Here is a 23,637-nt window from a genome sequence, read left to right on the forward strand (position 1 = left end):
ATCAATTCCAGTTTAAAAATAAAAATTATAAAAAGTGCAGGCTTAGCAGGTGCACCCGTTCATCTGCGGGGGTGGGGGGGTGTCTCTAGCTACAAGGGAACATGTTCCCTTTCACCAATTAGTATTGCAGCTGTCAGAGCCGGGAGGTGCGCTCTGAAGCGCACCTGATCGTGCACAGCAGGGCTGCAAGCTAATTAGTATATCTAAGTCATGGTGGCTTGGAGGGTGCCACAGATGACGTAGATATACTGTAGCAGTGGAAAAAGTGGTTAAAGGACAACTGAAGTGAGAAGAATATGGAGGCTGCCATAATTATTTCCTTTTAAAGTGGACCTGAACTCTTGCACAGGACAGAAGGAAAACATAGAGTAACGCACCCTGTAAATATTTAGAGAGTTTAGCCTGTCTAATTCCACCTCATCTGTGACTTATCACAATTTGCAATTTGATCCCTTTACTGTGTCACCTGACTGCCACAGCAGAGATCTCATTTTGCTTCCATGAAACCAGGAAGTAGACAAACAGCAGATTTATTGCAGTATTTGTAACAACTGTAACAAAGACATTTTTTTCTTTGAATTATATTATGCTGTAAAAATACAAGACAATATGGGATATTGAACAAAAGTATTGAGTCTCACCTAATAAATGATATAGGGTAAAAAAAAGGAGAATATAGGGAGCCTCTAACATATATATATATATCAATTTTATTTATAAAAATAGCAAATCACAAACCCATTAGTCCCATTAGAACCATAAAATTGCTGACAGCCCTATATAGGACATGGTCCTGATAGATTAGCAATGGAGTGCACTCCTTTATATGGAACAAATGATATGCCCACAACTAATTTTTCAATCTTCCGGGCCCTCTTTTATAACACAGTCCTAAATGAATGTAGGCTAGTCACTTCCTGCAGAGAAGAGATGATGTCAATGCTGGAATGTCGGAGCTGGTGAGTCTTCTGTTACATCTGCAGATGTGGAGGGAGAGAGACAGAGAGAAGCATTGACTGGTGAACCACCTCTACACCCTAACAGTGCTGCGCCCAGAGACATATGTCTTCTCTTGCCCCCCACCACCCCCACCACCACGCTACGCCTCTGGCTGAAGAGCTGGAACGTACCATAGAGGGCACCACATGAACAAGCCATCAAGGATAAGTTAACCCCCCACCGCGGTCCACTATTCTTGGTAGTCATGTTCTGATTTAATTCATTTAGAACAGCATTCAGCTTCAGAACGCTCATCCTTACTAATTGGTCCATGCCTTGTAAGGGTTTTTCGCCTTCCTGGATCAACTGAGATATGTGATGGTGCGGGATAGTGTTGTACCATATTTTCTGGTTGAACACAATGAACATGTCTTTTTTTCAACCCATCTAACTATGTAGCTACCACCCCACCCACCTGACAAATCAGGAGACTTTCTTTTTACACATAAATCGTTTTTTATTATCCAAACAAAACAGGAAATGTCAGCCCTCAAATCCAAATCTTTGTTTTTTTTCACTGAAATTTGTGGATCTGGTTCCACAACGTAAAGTTGTTTTGTGTAATAATAATAATGTACAATATATTAAAAATATTCATAATTCAATAGTTTTTCACATTATATTTCACAAACAGTATCACAAAAGTTTCTCTTGAAGTAAGCAACAATAAATCTAGAAACACTCAAAAAAGCATAGCAATGCCCACAGTTACAAGAAAAAGTGCACATTACCTAGTCACAATCACAGTCAGTCTATAGAAAACAGGTATGTTATGTACAAAATATTCATCACTGATGCCTTAAACTCATTGTCAAAAATTGAATTACATTTTTACAAGAAATAAGGCAAATTCAGGAATGCACAAGGGACGTGATATTTAACAAAAGCTAAACAACTAAACAGATATCATACTGTGCAAAGAACAAAAGTACTTTCTACAGCTAGAAAATCAGGATTCAGTGCACAAAGAAACACGAAGAATGTGTAGACCATATTGTAAAAATAATTAAATAGAGAGGTTGGAAATTTCTATTTTATACAGATTCCAGTCTGGCGGGAGATCATGATTTATATGTTGGGTGAGTGAGGTAATCTATATTTACCCCCTTTCAGAAGGAGGGGTTTTAGCAGTGTCAGCAAAGTAACGGCTTAAAGCGAAACAGTTGAAACCTTTTCTTAAGTTTTCTGGAATTGTGGGAAGGATAAGAACCTCTGTTGGCTTGTTACTGCTACCTGTTTTACTATCAGGGAGAGTTCCCCCTACTTCCTGTTCCTGTGACACCATGGACTAGAATTGGCATCCATGGTGTCACAAGGGAAAAAAGTGACAACTGTAGCAGCAGGATATAGGTTTCACCATTTTATTTTTATTTGTACACTTCTCTGGAATGATCAAATTTCTCTCTAATGGGAATAGGTGATGAGATAAAAAAAAAAAACAACCTATATGCAAACACTGGTTTGAATTTTTTTTAGGAAGGAAACAGAACGTTGCACAAGGGAAATTCAATTCATGGGCTGACAAATAATTAACTGACAGTTCCCAAATCTGACTCCCCCCTGAAAAGTTTCAGTTCAGTTTCCATAAATTTTGGTTAGTGGATGCACTTATTTGTCATCATTAATGGGGACAATGACAGGAATAAAATGCACAAAAAGATTTCAACCTTTTTTCGCTGTTCTTCCCAAGACTAAAATGGAATGTTTGGGTGGGGATGGAAGTTTGGGATGGAGTCAGGCTACCTTAATGGTAAGCCTGCAAGGAAGCTGTCTTAAGCCATAGGGCCATACGCAATTCACCTTTTCTCATACATTTTCCCCTATGAGATAATTTTTCATCTTTTGTTTAAAATAACTCTTTAGCATTTTGCAATTGAAAAATAATTTTGGGTATTTTCTTGCTTGCTGTTGGTTTAAAGGGCATTTTATTGACACGGTTTGACTATATCACCTAGAAGAAATCTCTGGAGAAAACGTGAATTGTATATGGGCTTAAATCTGGAATGAGGCCCATGTTGTACTTTAGGCAAAGTCAGGTCAGGTTTTATAGTCTGTTATGTGTATGGATTTTGGATTAACAAACCCAGCAATACATCCGGATTATTCTAGTGCTATTCTAGTGATATGCAAAAAAATATAAAAAGAGGTAGCCATGAAAACACTCCCCTGAACAAGGATGTGGGATCTGTGCTTATAAATGAAAGCTACTAGCTGGCGATCAATTAACCAACTGTGTTCGTTTATCAGTTGCCGGGTGACTAGCAGCTAGCGGCTTTTATTTGCTAGCATGGCTTCCACTTCCTGGATCAGGGGGGATTTGCTTGTTAGCAGAATTTTCTGCTATTATCTACTTGGAGGGGAGATCAGTACTGCCTTAAACTAAACCTTATCAGAATAGAAAATGACTGAGATATTCCATATTCCCTTGCTCATAATGTGGAGATAAGCTCAAGCTGTGCTATATAATCTATGGAGCCTTTGTGCCATATTGGTAAAGCCCAACATCAGGCAGATTTATAATGATACCATCTTAGCAAGCCTGTGCCAAACAAGGCCTTTGCAGCTAAAAATCCTTTCTCAGAATGTCATCATATGACCAGCCAAGCATGCTTTGTGGATAGGGCTACTGCTTGGCATCACAATGCTGGTCAGACCTACAGAGCCGCAGAGCAGACAAAGCTGCACGAGACAATGACAGCCTGGAGCTCAGAGAGACAGTGCTCCAGGAAAAGCTGGTGAAAGGACTTTATAAGACATCAGCTGGCCAAAGAGTTTGTAAACGGAGAACACGGGCTCAGCTACTCAGTGCTTACACAGAACTTCATAAACAAGAGCTGGGCTTTAATGATGTCCATTATCGGAGACTTCTGCTAAGCCCTCTGGCAGCAAAGGGTTCATCCCAAGGGGGGGCAGCAAAGATTACCTCTCACTCCCAACAAGTCAGTGTTTATATTTCTGTCACCTAAAATGAAAAATACACACCAGAGTGCAAATTATCAGATTGTCACTTGCAACCTCTTAAGTATTCAGTCATCATTAATATCCATCCTCAGAGAGAAGGAGGACTCGTACACGTAAGAGCAGCAAACATGTGGTGATAACAGAGCAGAACTGTCCATTCCCTGGGTTGTGTCACTTACAGTGCGTCTATTGTATTGGCAGAATCTGTATCCCACCCTCCTTACCCATTGGACAGCAGTGCCCGGGGAATCCTTCTAAGTTTGAGTACTAATGTTGAGAAAGAATACTCCAGACTAAGATTTCTCTTAAAACAATGTTAAAATAATAATATTTGTAAACATACACCGTGATTCTGATTAGTAACATTACAGTATCACCTGTTATATGAAGCTCCAGTTGCTTTTTGTGCTCACAAAAAAATGAACTCTCTGGTCTTTGCCATAAACTGTATACATTTTCCAGAGTCACATCAATGCAGAATAGTGCCATGTACACAATATATACCCTAAGCAAACACCCTTTCATAGTGCTACATTATGAGGCAGTGTCATGTTAAAAGAAGAAGCTGTGAGGAAGCTACAACTCACCCTATCCTGAGGTGCCAATTATTGTCCACCACACACCATGAGGAAAATTCATTTTCCTTTGCCTTTACCAGCATTATACTGATAAGCCTCTTCCCTAATCTATACATACCCGCCCACATTTGCACCAAACCACACCTATCTTCCCAAGCCTCACCCCTTCCTAGGACAGTTTACAAGACAGCGTTTACTCCTCTATTCTACTGAATATGAGTTTATGAGGTACACTGGACATGTGTGTCTTGGTGGGTACAGTTTGTAGTTATACAATTCTCTCAATATCTTTCCCAATTTCAGCATTCATCTCTACCTTAGCAGTAAACACCAACACATCAGAATCACTCAAAACAAAATAACTTAAATATAAAATACGACTAAGAAAATGGCTTCATTTGGACCCGCACTGAGGTAAACGTCCCTCAATCCCATCTCCCATGGTGAACCAGGTGTGAAAAAAAAATAAAAATAAACGCCCACTGTGCGTTTTCAGCAATCAGTAACCCTTGAGCTGTAAGAAAGGGCAGTCGGAAACATATTCTTGTTGGGAATGTGGAAAGGTACCTGTCATATAAATTAAAATGTCTGCATGAAAAAAAGACCATATAAAAATCACATTTTTTTCAAAAAATATGCAATCCTTCATTGAAATTTCTACCATGAGCATAGGTTGGCATTTTACATCCTGCCATTTCATCACATAGCTTCGGATCCAGAGTCAGTAGAACATTCCACTAATATTGCACTTGGAAATAATTGAACATCATAGTGTCTTCCATTTGCTCCACTGCTTTGCATGACTTAACGAGCTACAGCCACATATGCAATATTTAAACTGACACACTGAGAACAAAAAAGCTGGACACATCAAAGACCTTTTGGAATGTCAGAGGTCTCCGAGTTCACCGGCAGCACCTGAACATCAAATCATGGATTGAAAACAGTGTGGCATTATGGTAATTAACTCCTCTACTCGTCAGTGCAGTAACCAGACGGGTCCATTCTGGCGTCTACGCTGTCAGCATGTCATTAGTGGAATTCTGGGACTAATCCAGGCCAGGGAAGAGGCTGTGTGACTCAGTTCTGCTGTAAGATGAGGTTTTCTAGTTCATCGGCTGAACGTAACAAAAATGCTGCTGATTCCCGGTAGCCAGCTACTAGCTGCCTGACAGCATTGATTTCTGTAGGATTTAGCTGAGGTCTGGAGCTTGTGTTGCTGGATGAGGTGGAAGTAGTGGCTAACTGCCTCTTCATGCTCAGATCTGTTGGCCCTGCTAAAGCAAAGCAGAATTTAATGCAGCGACAATAACACAACGTCGTTTCCATATAGTGCATTATGCAGCCAAGCACAGTCATCTGTATACATTAGTCACGTGTCACTGAAACTGCTGATAAAGAGACACTAATGGTTCCCAGGAACAAATAATGCAGAAATATGGCAGAAAGGTCTTTCATTCCCCAACAGCTAAAGGTAGTCTGAGAAATACCTGAAACATTGTGTCTTACAAGAAGTGGACAGATGCCATAACTTCTGTTTTACATGAGTGTTGTTGTGTGTATATCTATGTATAGTAGAAGCAGCTACTCTCATTAGAAATAATCTGCACGGTAAGAGGTACAGACCGCAGAAACTGCCTCATTCAGAGTGCTTTCACACTAAAGGGGCCCATACACTTAACGATTTTCCCACCGATATACACCAGATTCGATCACTGTGATAGAATCTGCTGTGAAATCGTTGCGCAAACGCTGACCAAACGATCGATTTCTGTCCGAAATCGATCGTTTCTGTCGATCTGTCCGTGCGGAAGATTTCACTCGATCGCCAGTGAGTCGAGAGTGCGTCGATAGCGGCGTTCGAATGTCTGACGACCGACGCTAGCGGCAATTCATTACCTGTTCCGCCGGCGCATGTCCCCGCGGTCACTTCTCCGCGCTGGGCTCTGGCTGGCTTCACTTACTTCCTGTCCTGACAGCAAGTTTAAACAGTAGAGCGCCCTCTACTGTTTAATCTTCCCCCGACAGGAAGTAAAGTGAAGCTGGAGCTCTGGAGCCCAGAGCGGAGAAGAGACAGCGGAGACCGGGGGACTCGCGCAGGCTGGATCAGGTAGTGCATGTGGGGGGGGCGCTCCACAGATTGTGATTTGGTCTCATAGTGAAATCGATTCAAAATCTGTTTGCAGTGTAGGCAGCCAATAGATCCCTCTTTGATCAGATTCGATCACAGAGGGATCTATCTGCTGGTCGATCTGGTGGCAATCGACCAGTGTATGGCAGCCTTAAGGGTTGTATTCTCTAAAAAGCAAGCATAAAGGTGGCCATACACTTATTGATTTACAGCAGATTTGACCATCAGATAGATTTCTGTCAGATGCCTGTCAAGTCGAATCTGACAGGAATCTATCTGATGTGTGCCACACACTAGGAACAGATTTCCAATAGATTTCAGAATGAAATCTATTGAAAATCTATTGAAAATCGATCTAAATGCATTATTGCACCATTAGATCCAATGCAACTCTATGGGCCATCGATCTGCTATAGAATCTATATCAATAGAATATACAGGATCTTCTCAAAAAATTAGCATATTGTGATAAAGTTCATTATTTTCTGTAATGTACTGATAAACTTTAGACTTTCATATATTTTAGATTCATTACACACAACTGAAGTAGTTCAAAGCCTTTTATTGTTTTAATATTGATGATTTTGGCATACAGCTCATGAAAACCCAAAATTCCTATCTCAAAAAATTAGCATATCATGAAAAGGTTCTCTAAACGAGCTATTAACCTAATCATCTGAATCAACTAATTAACTCTAAACACCTGCAAAAGATTCCTGAGGCTTTTAAAAACTCCCAGCCTGGTTCATTACTCAAAACCGCAATCATGGGTAAGACTGCCGACCTGACTGCTGTCCAGAAGGCCATCATTGACACCCTCAAGTAAGAGGGTAAGACACAGAAAGACATTTCTGAACAAATAGGCTGTTCCCAGAGTGCTGTATCAAGGCACCTCAGTGGGAAGTCTGTGGGAAGGAAAAAGTGTGGCAGAAAACGCTGCACAACGAGAAGAGGTGACCGGACCCTGAGGAAGATTGTAGAGATGGACCGATTCCAACCCTTGGGGGACCTGTGGAAGCAGTGGACTGAGTCTGGAGTAGAAACATCCAGAGCCACTGTGTACAGGCATGTACAGGAAATGGGCTACAGGTGCCACATTCCCCAGGTCAAGCCACTTTTGAACCAGAAACAGCGGCAGAAGCGCCTGACCTGTACTTGACACTGGACTTCAGGCATTTTGGCATTTCCCTCTCCCCAGTCTTCCTCCAGACTATGGCACCTTGATTTCCGAATGACGTGCAAATGTTGCTTTCATCCGAAAAAAGTACTTTGGACCACTGAGCAACAGTCCAGTGCTGCTTCTCTGTAGCCCAGGTCAGGCGCTTCTGCCGCTGTTTCTGGTTCAAACGTGGCTTGACCTGGGGAATGTGACACCTGTAGCCCATTTCCTGCACACACCTGTACACGGTGGCTCTGGATGTTTCTACTCCAGACTCAGTCCACTGCTTCCGCAGGTCCCCCAAGGTCTGGAATCGGTCCTTTTACTTAATCTTCCTCAGGGTCTGGTCACCTCTTCTCGTTGTGCAGCGTTTTCTGCCACACTTTTTCCTTCCCACAGACTTCCCACTGAGGTGCCTTGATACAGCACTCTGGGAAAAGCCTATTTGTTCAGAAATTTCTTTCTGTGTCTTACCCTCTTGCTTGAGGGTGTCAATGATGGCCTTCTGGACAGCAGTCAGGTCGGCAGTCTTACCCATGATTGCGGTTTTGAGTAATGAACCAAGCTGGGAGTTTTAAAAGCCTCAGGAATCTTTTGCAGGTGTTTAGAGTTAATTAGTTGATTCAGATGATTAGGTTAATAGCTCGTTTAGAGAACCTTTTCACGATATGCTAATTTTTTGAGATAGGAATTTTGGGTTTTCGTGAGCTGTATGCCAAAATCATCAATATTATAACAATAAAAGGCTTTGAACTACTTCAGTTGTGTGTAATGAATCTAAAATATATGAAAGTCTAATGTTTATCAGTACATTACAGAAAATAATGAACTTTATCACAATATGCTATTTTTTTGAGAAGATCCTGTATAATCTATCTATAGAATCGATCGATCGATGGCTGAAATCGACCAGTGTATGGGCCCCTTAAGGTTAATCTGGTGTTACGCAAACTACATTACATACGTTACAGAGCTTGCATAAGTCATGGTGTATACAGAAGGCATATATATTGCTTGTATAACGCATGGTATGCTACAATATTATAATTCTAACGGAATGTTTGTATTAATTTATTATGTATTTGTATAACATGATGTGGGTCTGGAAGCTATGGTTGTATTACACTTAAAATTGTATTTCTGTTTTTAACCAGTTAATGTAAATGCGCCAGTGTATATATGCCCCCGGAGACTTCATCTTAGCACTAGGGGTGTAGATAAACATATCTTGCTGTGACTGCTGCTGCGCACGCTCCCGCTCCGCCCCACGCGCATTCGTGTTGCTGCCCGTTAGTGCACAGATCAGGAAAATAAAGTGGTGGGACATCTAGCAGCCAAATAGTAAAATTTCACCTACATACACATGCCGTTATATTAAAATACCCATTAATTAACCCCTTACCTCCCCTCCCATAGTTACCAAAATAAAGCACTTAAATTATGAAAAAAATACATTAAATAAAACAAACCTAAATCGTTACCTTAGGGACTCAATTTTGTAATATGTATGTCACGAGGGTATATTACTGTTAGATTTTGTCCCCCCCCCCCCCCCAAAAAAAAGGGCTTGTAATTAGTGACGGATGCAAAACTGAAAAAATACATCTTTATTTCCAAATAAAATATTTACGCCAATACATTGTCATAGGGACATAATTTAAATGGTGTAATAACCGGTACAAATGGGCAAATACAATTTCTGGCTTTTAATTATGGTAGCACTTATTATAAACTGAGAAATAATAATTTTATTTTTTTTCATATTATTCCCATTAAAATGCATTTAGAAAAAAAATAATTTTTAGCGAAATGTACCAGCCTAATTGGTGGCGAAACAAAAACATTGTATAGATCATTTTGTTGTGATAAGTAGTGATAAAGTTATTGGCAAATGAAAGGGAGGAGCGCTGAAATGTGAAAATTGGTCTTGTCCATAAGGGGAAAAACCCCTCAGTGGTGAACTGGTTAAACATTAAAACACAGCATAAAGCTGATAGAAAAAAATGGATGGATGTAAAGTCACTGGAAGGCAAAGTTACTGTACACTTCACTGAAGCCATTTGATAACATTGCTGGTTTCTGGACAAAGATCAGATTGTTTTGTAATTATCGGTAAGTATCAAATTGTTTTGTGATTAAGTATTTGCAAAGAAGATAAAGGGGAGAAATCTCCCTTCACCCCCTTTTACAGGGGAAGTTTCTCTGTATGGCTTACTCCCAAATACAGCTCAACACAACTTGATTGTGTCCAGGGAAAGTGCATCTTATGAATTAGCTTCTGAGTGAAGTGAAGGTTTGAATTATGAACCCTTCCAGTATATATTTTTTTCCTGTTAGTCTTCTGCTGCATTAGCCTTCTCACACCTGAATTCAATATGTTGTTTTTGAGGGTTTTTTTGGCCACATATTAGGCTTTTTGTGGGCAATACTTGTTTTCAGTAATTACTTTATTTGCTATGCATTTTATAGACAAAAATAAGAAAAAAAATGATTCCATCCCCTATAGTTTTAAAATAAGCAATGCTACTATACATAAAACCAAACCATTTTATTTGACCGGAATGTCCCAGTTACCACAACATTTAAATTATGTCCCTAGTACAATTTATGGCAACAATATATTATTTGGAAAGAAATGTGTATTTTTTATGTGTTTTTCTTTTTTTTTTTTTTTTTTTGTATCCGGGCCAATAATTCCAAGCCCTTATTTACTAAAATACCCTCATGACATACATATTCCCTATGGCAACTATTTATGTAATTTTTTTTTTTCAACTGTTATTTTCTTTTACTTTTTTTTTTACCAGTGTTAATTTGGAAGGGATTCATTTTATTAATTTATTATTACAAATGTATTGTGACTATTTTTTTTTATCCTGGGTTACTTTTCGTTATTATAAATGGACATGGCCCCATCATTTCAGGCACTCTAGTTTGCTCGGGGAACACTTGTGTTCCTTCACCAATCGCCACCTCATAAATGCCGATGGGAACAAGCGTCAGACGCACGCGTCCAGTTAGACTTTAACAGCTTTTATCTGAATGACTATAGTATTTGTGATTATTCAGGTTGGAGTGAGCTCTGAGGTGACCACAGTGCATCACTGCTGAATATGCAAATCATTTCTTTGCTGTCCCTGAAAACTAAACACACCTCCAGAACCGCCGGAATGCAATGATGTGTCAGATTGTTAAATATTACAGAGTGAAACTAATCCAACATGCATACAGACTGTTCTGGATTGGTTGAACCTTATCAATGCATGGCATGGATAATGTGGCTCTATGGGGTAGGATTTGAAACACAGAGTTACAGATTGGGTGTAATGCTGGGCATACATGGTTCGTTTATTCTTATCAATCGAGCCATTGATGGCTCGATTGATAATATCCGACGTGTCCGATCACCACGGCGGATCGATTCTGCGCTTGATCCCCGCGGGCAGACAATTGAAAAAAACGAGTGGCAGATAAGAAACGCCCGTGGGGACAAGCAGGAATCGATCCACGCGCCCGTGCGGACGAGTGGGGACGTGCCGGCATCGAGCCATTCCGGCGCATAAATGCACCGTGTATGCCCAGCATAACTCCCTTAAAATAACACAAACACAACACAAAGGCCTCAATTCACTAAGCTTATCTCCTGTCTTTAATAAGGTTTCTAGAGTTATCACCATGGTCACTGGTGTAACAATAGGGCCTGCAGCCCCTGCCCCTGCTTGGGGCTGTTTTGGGGGGCTGGAGGGGTTGCAGCATGAGGGGAGAGCTATGGCCACATTCGGTGGGGAGGGGGGACGGTCCCCCCCTCCCTCACCTCGGGCTCTCCCCTCTGCGCTCCCCTCCAGCATCAATACATTTGGGTATGCAGGCGGCGGGCAGCGGCAGTTACATACCTTCCGTGCGCTCCAGCGTGGAAGTTCCTCTATCTAGCCTCTGACATGACTTCCTGTATAAAACAGGAAGTTGCGTCAGAGGCTAGATAGAGGAACTTCCACGCTGGAGCGCACGGAAGGTATGTAACTGCTGCTGCCTGCCGCCTGCATACCCAAATGTATTGATGCTGGAGGGGAGCGCAGAGCCCGAGGTGAGGGAGGGGGGGGACTGCCCCCCCTCCCCACCGAATGTGGCCATAGCTCTCCCCTCATGCTGTGACCCCTCCAGCCACCCAAAAGGGGGGGGGGGGGCGGCTCAGAATTTCTGCAGGGGGGCCCGGTGGGGCCTAGTTACGCCCCTGACCATGGTGATAAGGCATGTAGTATTCGACCTCAGGCAAACCTAAAGTTCACTCTTCTATCTTTAAATCCTTAAAATAACTACAGAATTCTACAGAAGTTAAAGACAGGCTGTTAATTAACTGCATGTGAAAATAACTACAGAGGAGGTAACTTAACTACAGAGGAGGTAACTTAAGGAATGAAGAGATAAGATAACTCTCTAACTGCGAAAACTTATGTCTACACCTTAATAAGGCAAGATCGATGTGTGGTGGTAAGTTTTCTCTTGCCTAATGCTGGGCATACACGGGTCGATTCGGCGGCCGAATAAGCCGCCGGATCACCCCCCCGCCGCGTCTCCACGGATCGAGGTAACTTAAGGACTGAAGTTATAAGATAATTCTCTCACTGTGAAAACTTTTCTCTACACCTAAATAAAGCAAGCTTCTTTAGTGAATTAACACTGTAAATACAATCAGCGTGTGGTGTTTCTCTTGCCTTATTATCTACAGCATGATCTTAGTGAATTGAGGCCATAGTCTGGCAAGTGTTACATTATGATCTAACACTACAGAATGGACTGAGTACTATTCTGATCAATGGTTCTTACTTAGCAAATGTTATACACGGTAATTAGAAATGATTTATTCTCAGAGCAAGCATGAAGAGGATGATGTGATTGCAGCATAACTCAAGCTGCAATACAGAGGCAAAAGCTCATTACTCTGGAGTCACCTGCCTCTTCATTACGTACACTGCAGCCCCTGACAAAGGGGTGAGCTCTGCACATCGCTGACGGGTCTGTCCAATTCACCAGCACTGAATTATGTGACCCTCATCATCACACAGCACAGCTACTTGCTCCATTCATGATATAAATCACCAACTCTACTCGAAAATAATATGCTAGTTAGCCTTTCACATACAGTGAAAAGGTCACATGCTTGACTATTTTGTAAAAGGCTCAGATTTTGAAATGAAACTGCCTGCAGTACACAGTGAACAGCAGCCATAGTGTATGCAGATCTTCTGTGTTTGTTAAAGACCAGACACAGGTAAAATGTTTACTTAAGATCATGCTGAAAAGAGATCCAACCCCTTTTGGGTTTTTACTTTTGTCTGTGTCCCTACTGGGGAGATTGAGGGCTAGTTCACACTCGGCGCGCCGCTAGCCCACAATCACATTCGCCTAGCGATTTTAACAAAAGTCTCGTGATTTTTGCGCGCTTTGCGCTTGTGATTCCCATTCAATAGAACTGGAATCACAGCACAATCGCCCCCAAAATGCTGCATGCAGCGCGTTTGCGATTAATCGACATCGCAACCCCTGCAGTGTGAATGTATCCATAGGGATACATTGTAGCAGCGCTTTGCTGATCGCTGGCGATCAGCAAAGCGCAAAAGAATCGTCCCAATGTGAACCAGCACTTAGGCCTGGGGCCCACCACATTGGACAATTTGGGCACTAGTGATCCCGGGGAAATGTGGGACCCTGCATGAGGCAACGCAGCTACGGCCTTCGGGCCGCATGAAATTACCAACTATGGAGGCCTAAGGGGGCCAACAGAAAACGCTTGGCGGGTCGTATTTGGCCTCCGTGTCGGACTTTGGACATTCCTGTCCTAGGTTATATTTCCACACCTTGTCAATAAAATAGGTACCTATAAAAATACCGGCTACATATGGACATTAGGGTGCAGAGGCAGAATTCTGCTATGGTGTAGTGGTACTCTGCAGTAGAAAAATACTGGTGGCAGAGTTCTGCTACAGCGGTTAGTGTTAGGAGTGGGTAAGGAGTGGTTAGTATTAGGCATGTAAAGGGGAGGGTTCGTGTTAGGCATCCATAAGAGGAGAGAGTTAGATTAAGAGGGGCATAGTAGAATTTCAGTAAAATTGCCAATATTTAACTATAGCAAATACAACGATATTGGTAGAATTACCGATATTCTACTATAGCGGATAACAGAATATCGAAAAATTACCGATATTCTGTAACTACAATTTCATGCCCGTTTTTCCTCATGCCTCTTTTGCGAAAACGCGGACCCACTAGACTGTTTCCAACTGCGATTGGCGTTTTCTAAGAATCACCGGTGAATCCAAAAGCACTTCACCAAAGACTAGTTAACCCCTTCCTGATTCCTACTCCTTCCTGATGCCCAACCTTTACCTTATAACCTTAACAACTAACACCTCACCCTACTCTGACCCCTAACCCTTTTAATCTAAAGGTGGTCATTAAAGGGAACCCGAGGTCAGAAGTGATATGGAGGCTGCCATATGTATTTGTTTGTAAACAATGCCAGTTGCCTGGAAGCCCTGTTGGTCTTCTGGCATAAGTAGTGTATGAGTCAAAACCCTATAACAAGCCTACAGCTAATCCAGTAAAGCCTGAGTCAGATGAGTCTCTGATCTGTTGCATGCCTGTTCAGGGTCTACGGCTAAAAGTATTAGAGACACAGGGTCAAAAGCACTGTCAGGCAACTGGTATTGTTTAAAAGGAAATAAATATGGCACCCTAAATATACCTCTCACTTCGGGTATCCTATAACGATACAGTCCCCCAGACAATTGATCATCGGAAACAATCGTTCAGGCCCACTAACAGAGAGCGAAAATCACTTTCCAATCTGATCAGATTAACAGAATCGATCCATTTTTTTGGGATCAAATCCATCAACCAGATCGAATTGGTTAACGTTTTTCCATCGTATCAATTATCCAGGGGATTGTATCGTTAGTGGCCACCTTAACCCTAACCAATACTTACCTTCTCTTGTTCAATTTGGTGCCCAAACAAAGCATCAATAATGCTCCATGTTGCTGGCTACGCAGGCAGCTTGCAAAAAATCAGACTGTTGAGGCTGAACGATGTTGACTGGTAGCAACATGCTGTTAGTCAGGATAATGTAATCCTAACAAGGTTTTATGGCTTCAAGCTCCCTCATATGTTATACTGCAGATCTCACAAATACATGTTTTGATAAGCAAACAAAAAAGTACATTTTTTATACTGGAAATATGATTTTGATCTAGGTCTTCTCTTTCAAGCACCTCTGATTGGCAGCCTCTGCACTGAATTACTTTGAAGGCTGCGGAGCTGCACTGTCCATGTTCTTAACATCATGTTTACCAGAAATCACAGTGCTGTCCCTGTTTCACGAGAAGTAAAAGGCTGCCTTGCGTATAGCGCTGACCATGCATACAAAATAGCTGCCTTCGACCCCAGATGTAAAAGGAATGTGTTTTGTAATGGTAAAATACTGCTAGGGAACTACAGGGAGGCATGTGTAGAAGAGGTCTCTACATTATGCAATATTTCTAAGATGTTGGAAGCACCTCTAATACCAGCCATGTGCTGTGCAGCAGTGCAGCTGTGTTGAGCCATACAGCCTATGTATTTTCAAATGCAACCACTGATGAGTGACAGAAAGTATTAGCCTTGTAGCTGCGAAGGTCAAATCATTTACAATGAGTTGAATTCCCACAAAAATCAATACCTGTTGGCGATTTCCACTGCAGGGGCATTACAGCACATTTGTATTGCTAACATAGCTAATGTGTTGTTTAATGCTTAGTTTGATTTAGTGAAACAAGAATGCGTAATTAGAAATGACATGTTTGTGAATTCCTTTTCAACTCTCCAATACAACAATTGCAGCTCTCTGCTTAACCCCAATTCCTGACTTCCTGCCTGAGAAGCCGATAGCGGTAGCAAGGGATAGCATTCCAATCACTGCTGCACACAATATTAAACTGTTTTATTTAGGACTATGGTAAATGGTAAAACCATTATCAGATAACAGGTGAAACTCAAACATTTTCTAATATTGTGCTAAAGTTAATTTATGTCAGTAATTGGACTTAAAGGGGAACTTCAGCCTAAACAAACATACTGTCATTAAGTTACATTAGTTATGTTAATTAAATTAGATAGGTAATATAATCTCTTACCCACCCTGTTTTAAAAGAACAGGCAAATGTTTGTGATTTCATGGGGGCAGCCATCTTTTTGGTTGAAAGGAGGTGACAGGGAGCATGAGACACAGTTCCATCACAGTCCTGTGTCCTGATCACCCCTCTCAGAGGGTGCACTAGGCTACAAACCTCAAATTCAAAATAAAAAAAACAAAGTGCACCAAAACAGCAGAACGAGAACAAAAACATCAGAAATCCCATCATGCTTTGCACAGCATCAGGAGAAAAATACCTGGGCAGATTTCTTCTGTGCAGCTAAAAATGAGGCTTGGGTAAGAAAAACGTTCTGATGCTGTGAAACTGTTAAAGAAACACCAAGCCTTTTCAGTGCTGCTGAGTAGATTTTTAGTCTGGAGGTTCACTTTAAAAGGTGAAGCTAATATATGAAATGGACTCATATTACATGCAAAGTGAGATATTTCAAGCCTTTGTTATAATTTTGATGATTATGGCTTACAGCTTATGAGAACTCCAAAATAAACAACCTCAGACCATTAGAATATTGTGAAAATGTTCATATTTTAGGCTCAAAGAGGCAGACTTTAATCAGTTAATTAATGCAAAACACCTGCAATGGGTATTTCATATACTAGTTTTACCTTTAACCACTTGAGGACCCACCCTTTACCCCCCCTTAAGGACCAGCGCTGTTTGAAGGGATCTGTGCTGGGTGGGCTCTGCAGCCCCCAGCACAGATCAGAGGGCACGCAGAGCGATCAGATCGCCCCCCTTTTTTCCCCCCTATGGGGATGATGTGCAGGGGGGGTCTGATCGCTCCTGCGTGCAGGCTAGTTGCGGGGGGGCACCTCAAAGCCCCCCTCCGCGGCGACATTCACCCCCCTCCCTCTCCTACCTCTCCCTCTCGGTGATCCGGGCTGCACAGGACGCTATCCGTCCTGTGCAGCCAGTGACAGGACGTCCCCTGTCACATGGAGGCGATCCCCGGCCGCTGATTGGCCGGGGATCGCCGATCTGCCTTACGGCGCTGCTGCACAGCAGCGCCGTACAATGTAAACAAAGCGGATTATTTCCGCTTGTGTTTACATTTAGCCTGCGAGCCGCCATCGGCGGCCCGCAGGCTATTCACGGAGCCCCCCGCCGTGATTTGACAGGAAGCAGCCGCTCGCGCGAGCGGCTGCTGCTTCCTAATTAATCAGCCTGCAGCTGGCGACGCAGTACTGCGTCGCTGGTCCTGCAGCTGCCACTTTGCCGACGCACGGTATAAGCGTGCGGTCGGCAAGTGGTTAAAATTGAATTACTTAAAGTGGATCCGAGGTGAACTTTTACACATTGCATAATTGTGTTCCTTTCCTATTGTTTATAGGGCATTCCTCAAGCCAAATACTTTTTTGTTTTTGTTTTAATACTCTAATTCCCTATAAACTAAAAAAGCCACGCCCACAGGTTTTCAGAGAGCCAAGGCAGTAGCAAGGGCTCATGGGAGCTTAGTCTGGGCAAGAGGAGGGGGAGGTGTTACTAGCCATTGATTTCAGAGGCAGAGGGGAGGAGGAGAGGGGATTAGGCTGATGGCTCAAGATACAGATCAGCCTGCCTCTGTGTAATGTTTACAAACATGGCTGCTGTCATTGTATCACAGGAATAAATAATCATATTCTATTAAATCTGTTTGCAGCTAGATTTGCTGTGTAAACTATCTAAACTTTACATAAGATATATAGACAAGTTACTTGTTATAGTTAGTTTTTTATCTCGGATCCGCTTTAAAGAGGAACTGTAACGACAAAACGGCCCCTGGGGGGTACTCACCTCGGGTGGGGGAAGCCTCCGGATCCTAATGAGGCTTCCCACGCCGTCCTCCATCCGTCAGGGGTCTCGCTGCAGCCCTCCGTGCAGTGGTGACGTAATATTTACCTTCCTGGCTCCTGCGCAGGCGCTCTGACGGCTGTCGGCGCCGAAGTAGGCGGAAATACCCGATCGCCGTCGGGTCTGCTCTACTGCGCAGGCGCAAGTTTCCGGCGCCTGCGCAGTAGAGCGGACCCGACGGAGATCGGGTATTTCCGTCTATTTCCGTGCCGAAAGTCGCCACAGCGCCCCCGCTGGAGCCAGCAAAGGTAAATATTGAACTGACAGTCGGCACAGTCGCCAGCTGTTCAGAGGGCTGCAGCGAGACCCCCATGGGACAGAGGACGGCGTGGGAAGCCTCATTAGGATCCGGAGGCTTCCCCCACCCGAGGTGAGTACCCCCCAGGGGATCTCTTTAATGTTACAGAGTCTCTTTAAGTAAATTAACTTTTGCACAATATTTTTATTTTTCACGTTTCACCTGTATTTATTCATCTCTCTGCCCACAGTGGATAGATTCACTGTAGCCAACTAACTTCTCTTGTATGTAAGGGGGGTACTGATTGGTTGTCATCAGGGGAATAGAATATACCGTATTTCGCGCCGTATAAGACGCTCCGGAATATAAGACGCACCCAGGTTTAGAGGGCAAAAACCAGGGAAAAAAAAATATACATACTAAACTTGGTGCGTCCATGTTCCAGGAGCGTCTTGTACATGTTCTAGCCCAAATGGTGTCCTAGTGTATCCCCATGTGTCCTGATGTGTGCTCCTGTGTAACCCATGTCTGCCCCATGTGTGTCCAGCGTGTCTGCCCCATGTGTCTGGCCCATGTGTCTCCCTGTGTGTCTGCCCATGTGTCCAATATGCCCCCCATGTGTCCAATATGCCCCCCATGTGTCCAATATGCCCCCCCATGTGTCCAATATCCCCCCCCATGTGTCCAATATGCCCCCCATGTGTCCAATATGCCCCCCATGTGTCCAATATGCCCCCCATGTGTCCAATATGCCCCCCATGTATGTGTCCAATATGCCCCCATGTGTCCAATATGCCCCCCATGTATGTGTCCAATATGCCCCCCATGTGTCCAATATGCCCCCCATGTGTCCAATATGCCCCCCATGTATGTGTCCAATATGCCCCCATGTGTCCAATATGCCCCCCATGTATGTGTCCAATATGCCCCCATGTGTCCAATATGCCCCCCATGTATGTGTCCAATATGCCCCCCATGTGTCCAATATGCCCCCCATGTATGTGTCCAATATGCCCCCCATGTGTCCAATATGCCCCCCATGTATGTGTCCAATATGCCCCCCCATGTGTCCAATATGCCCCCCATGTATGTGTCCAATATGCCCCCCCATGTGTCCAATATGCCCCCCATGCATCTCCTGGCCCCCCGTGCTGCAGAGCATAGATAGCCACAACTTACCTAATCAATGCGCCTGCGGCGACGTCAGACCTTCGCGCTACACCCCGCTAGCCTCCTCTCCCTCCCCCTCGTCTTTCCTGCCCCCCCGTGCTGGAATGTATGGCGGCAGCTTACCTTCCAAGCGCCCGCGCTGGATGCAGACATAGGACTCCACGCTACCTCTCGCTCTTGTGTCCGGCTTGTATTGATGACGCGTCATCAATACAAGCCGGACACAAGAGCGAGAGGTAGCGTGGAGTCCGATGTCTGCATCCAGCGCGGGCGCTTGGAAGGTAAGCTGCCGCCATACATTCCAGCACGGGGGGGCAGGAAAGACGAGGGGGAGGGAGAGGAGGCTAGCGGGGGGTAGCGCGAAGGTCTGACGTCGCCGCAGGCGCATTGATTAGGTAAGTTGTGGCTATCTATGCTCTGCAGCACGGGGGGCCAGGAGATGCAAGGGGGAAGCGGACAAAAAGGCAGGGAATCCCCAACATCATGGCGGCGGGTCGTGTCGGCGTGCGTTCGGAAGTTGGGGATTCCCTGCCTTTGCCGTATAAGACGCAGGGACTTTTTCTCCCCATTTTTGGGGGAGAAAAAGTGCGTCTTATACGGCGACAAATACGGTACATCATATTTTTGGATAGAGACAACTTTTCAAATGCCAGTTCTGTACATTATCACAATGAAGTTTAAATGAAACATCTCAGATGCAGTTGAAGTGCAGACTTTCAACTTTAATTCATTGGGGTGAATAAAACAATTGCATAAAAATGTGAGGCAACTAAAGCATTTTTGAACACAATCCTTTCATTTCAGGGAAATAAAATGTCAATTTCTAATACTTGCCTGAAACCCCTTTGCAGGCAGTGACAGCCTGAAGTCTTGAACTCATGGACATCACCAGAAGCGGGGTTTCCTCCTTTTTAATGCTCTGCCGGGCCTTTACTGCAGCAGGCTCTAAATTATGATTTCTTTATGTCATTTTCCTCAGGCTAAATATTTGGTATCTAATATAGAACACTATCATAGTAATTCACTAAAGGAAGCATTTAGTGAAATTTCACTGTATATTCACTTCATTCCAATCAAAAGAAGGGACATTCCTGTTTCTTTAAATTCCCAGGCATCTGATTGGATGTTTTTACTGCAATCAGATTAGGACTGTTAACTAATGTGTGTTACAAAAAAGTCATATATCACTGCTCTGCTATGTTAATGAAAAATAAGTTAGTACTTGTACTGTATAGTGAAGTGGGCTGCACACTGCCCTCTGCAGCCAGCCTAGTGTCACTCTGAAGATAGTAAGGCATTCCTTTGGTGAAAATAACTAATAAAATCACAATCTGCAACAATGCTATCCTATATAATAAAATCCAAGTGTCTCTGCGTCTGTATGTGTCCCTGTGTGTGTGTGTGTGTGTGTCCCTGCTCATAACGAACTGAGAGGGAGTGACGTGCGGCTTCAAGGGGCGGATGGGGTCAACGGGCGGGTGCATGCGCGGCGCGGGTGTGTGCGACGCGGGTGTGCGCGCGGCGGGTGCACGCTCAGTGACACGCAGTCACAGACCTAGAGCCCGTTTTTAAATGGGCTTAAGTCAGCTGGTAGTCTATAAAAACAAACAAACCGCTAAGGCTACTTTCACACTGGTGCAATGTGGTCTTTTGCATCGGACAATATAATCACATTGCAGTTATACTGTTATGGTCATTCACATTGGCACGTTACCAGTGGGGTGCGGATCTGTTGGCAATGATGCGATATATGCAGTGTGCTAACCCATAATGAGTGCATTAACAGTTGCAGTAAAGCATACCTTGTATGTACTATATGGTTTACAGGCTTCATGTGTCATGCGACTTCTTCCTTCGTTGCGATCCTGAGTGCAATGCTACTCCGCAGTGTGAAAGCAATCTTAGTCACAGTGGTTCTAAAGTTCTCTTTTTATTTGATACTAGCCAAAAGCCCGCCTGTTTATCAATGAGCGCAAGGCCATGGCCGGATTTACCATAAGGCACTGTGGGCATGTGCCTACAGGCGCCTGATGATGGAAAGGTGGCTCACTCCCCTCCCGGAGCGCCTCCATCCCTCTTTCCCTATGCAGAGTCCCTAGCAGAGTGTAAATGAGAGGTTACTCGCCCAACTGTTGGCATTCCACTGATGAGTTCTCCCTTCAGTCTAAGACACTAGTAGCTACCACTTAATACTGAGGGTACCTCTGGCTACCTAATGCTAAGGGATACCTGTAGCTACAGGCAAGGGAAGTAAGGGAAAAGTGACAACTGGGACCGCCAGCACACTTGTGGTGCAGCTCGGCCAGAGTTTGTAGGTTCATAGAGCGCAAAGTCTAAGGTGCCAGGACATCTGTGCCTATAGGCTCCTGTGATGTAAATCCGGGCCTGCGCTAGGCAATTGGCTTACACCACTCATAGCCGCGTGTGCCGCTGTGACACATGTCAGCATGGCTGTGCTTTCGGTTTTGATGAACTTTATTCAGTATGCCATGACTACCTCTAGCTAGCAGCCTGTCTATTGTTATTGCCAGGTACGTGACCATCCAGACGGATATTTGCAATTACCTACAGGTTATCACAATATGACCATGTATGTGCTTTCTAGCTGTAGAACAGTTAGAGCCATAAATATTTGTAAAATATGTGTAAAAGTGTGAATATTTTAATAGCACCTTTTATATTTTAGATTGTAAGCTTGCAAGGGCAGGGCTCTCTCACCCTTTTGTGTCTTGGAATTTGTTACAGATTTTATTCATGTAACTTTTTGTCACTAATTACCAATTCTGTATTTTGTACCAACTCTGGATTTTGTTTATTAGTGTATATACCATTGTCTGTATTAATATGTATCCCATGTTTGTTTCTTACTTTGTACAGCGCCACGGAATATGTTGGCCCTTTATAAATCAATAGTAATTATAATAACAACAAAAAAGAATAACTCTGCTCTGCACAAAAGAAATGAATACAGACAAAGTTTTTATGGTGTATCTGTGTTTTATACCAACATATATTAGGCATTTTTAAATGTGAACGATAAGTTGCTAATAATACATAACTGGAAGATGAAATCCAATGCAACTCACCACTGTTCGAAGTATCCGAGAGATTTAGTAGGCCTCCCCCTAGCCCCCGGTAACTATGGTAACTGTAAGTCCCATTCCCATTGATGTATAACACCTCTTGCGTGCTGGATACGGCGGCTGTGGAATAAGTGACCTGTGCGTTCTCTTGTTTGTATGGTTTCTCAGGTAGTGCTGGTTCCTCCTGAAAAAATAAAGTGTGAACATTCATGTTTTAGTTACCAGAGAACAGAATCGTTCTTAGAAGATGAAAACGCTCTTATACATACATGCATACACATTTATAAATGCTGAATTTATTGTATGGATGAGAATAGACCACTCAGTATTTTTATTTTATTTTCACTTGAAGTTCCATTAAAAACACAGTGTATTCAACATGTTTTATTTTAGGTCGCACTCACAGTGGGACGTTATGGTCGCGCGTTATAAAGTCTTATAACGCAGCTTACCGCACTGCAATGCTAATCCTGTGGGCAGTTCACAGTGCGACGTTAAAGTCGCGTAAAAAAAGTGTTGCGTTGTGGTAACCCATTGCTTGCAGTGCGTTACCTCTTAACGCAGACACGTTACGACTTTAACGTTGCATTTAAAAGCAACGTCCCATTGTGAATACAGCCTTAAGCAGGAAAATGTGAAATAATGAGGATGAAGATAAGGTATTTATCATATATGTCCAGCGAGTGGCATGCTCTTTCAGAGAGATGCATCCATCTCTTTATTTCTAACTAGATATAAGCCCACCCATTTAAAGACAGGCGCTAGGGCTCGGCCGCAATCCCCCTCACCCACCGCTCCTCCCAACCCCTGCAAAGGCAGCACTTCAATGCGCGCCTCCTGCACCCGTCGTCCTGCTGTCCTAGGTCCGCTTGTATGCCGTGCATGCACGCTGGGCAAAACACAAAGACACAGAAGTACGTAGAGTCACAGACCTTATTATATAGGGTTACTGCCTTGAGGCCCTTTTTTAGACAAGTCCATTCCCTTTACACCACCCCCTTCTAATGTTGTGTCATCATATAACTTAATATATAATTTACATTTACCTCTGTTGTGCTTCTGAAAACACATATATTTTAGCACCACCTCTGTAGAGACAGCTGACTCATTTAGTAGTAATGATTTGTTCCTCTTACATACAGTATATTCTCCTATTGGAGAAATTATGGAGAAGCATGTGATCAGTTTGCAATACCCTGGTTGCTCAAGATTAGTCATGGCCATGTCTAGGAAAACTCATGGAGAAACATGTTTGGTCAGGTCGGTCTCTGATTTGCTAGTCATGGTCATGTGCTAAAGTAG

The 23,637-nt window shown here is 43.3% G+C and overlaps 1 protein-coding gene across 7 annotated transcripts in view; it reads right to left on the reverse strand.

The window, feature by feature from the left end:
• Positions 1-1,492: 1,492 nt before the first annotated feature.
• NOL4 (nucleolar protein 4) overlaps positions 1,493-23,637 on the reverse strand; it is a 401,146-nt gene continuing 379,001 nt past the window's right edge. For 5 of the 7 annotated variants that reach the window (XM_068237326.1, XM_068237323.1, XM_068237329.1 and 2 more), the window contains 2 exons: positions 22,339-22,519; positions 1,493-5,815 (listed from right to left, as the gene is read on the reverse strand). In XM_068237326.1, the coding sequence (XP_068093427.1) occupies positions 5,619-5,815; positions 22,339-22,519 (378 nt within the window). In that variant the 3' untranslated portion in view covers positions 1,493-5,618. The remainder of the gene's footprint in view (positions 5,816-22,338; positions 22,520-23,637) is intronic. The other 2 variants (XM_068237327.1, XM_068237325.1) reach the window with 1 other exon arrangement.

The sequence above is a fragment of the Hyperolius riggenbachi genome, chromosome 5 (genome assembly GCF_040937935.1).
Source record: "Hyperolius riggenbachi isolate aHypRig1 chromosome 5, aHypRig1.pri, whole genome shotgun sequence".
NCBI classification, from domain to species: domain Eukaryota; kingdom Metazoa; phylum Chordata; class Amphibia; order Anura; family Hyperoliidae; genus Hyperolius; species Hyperolius riggenbachi.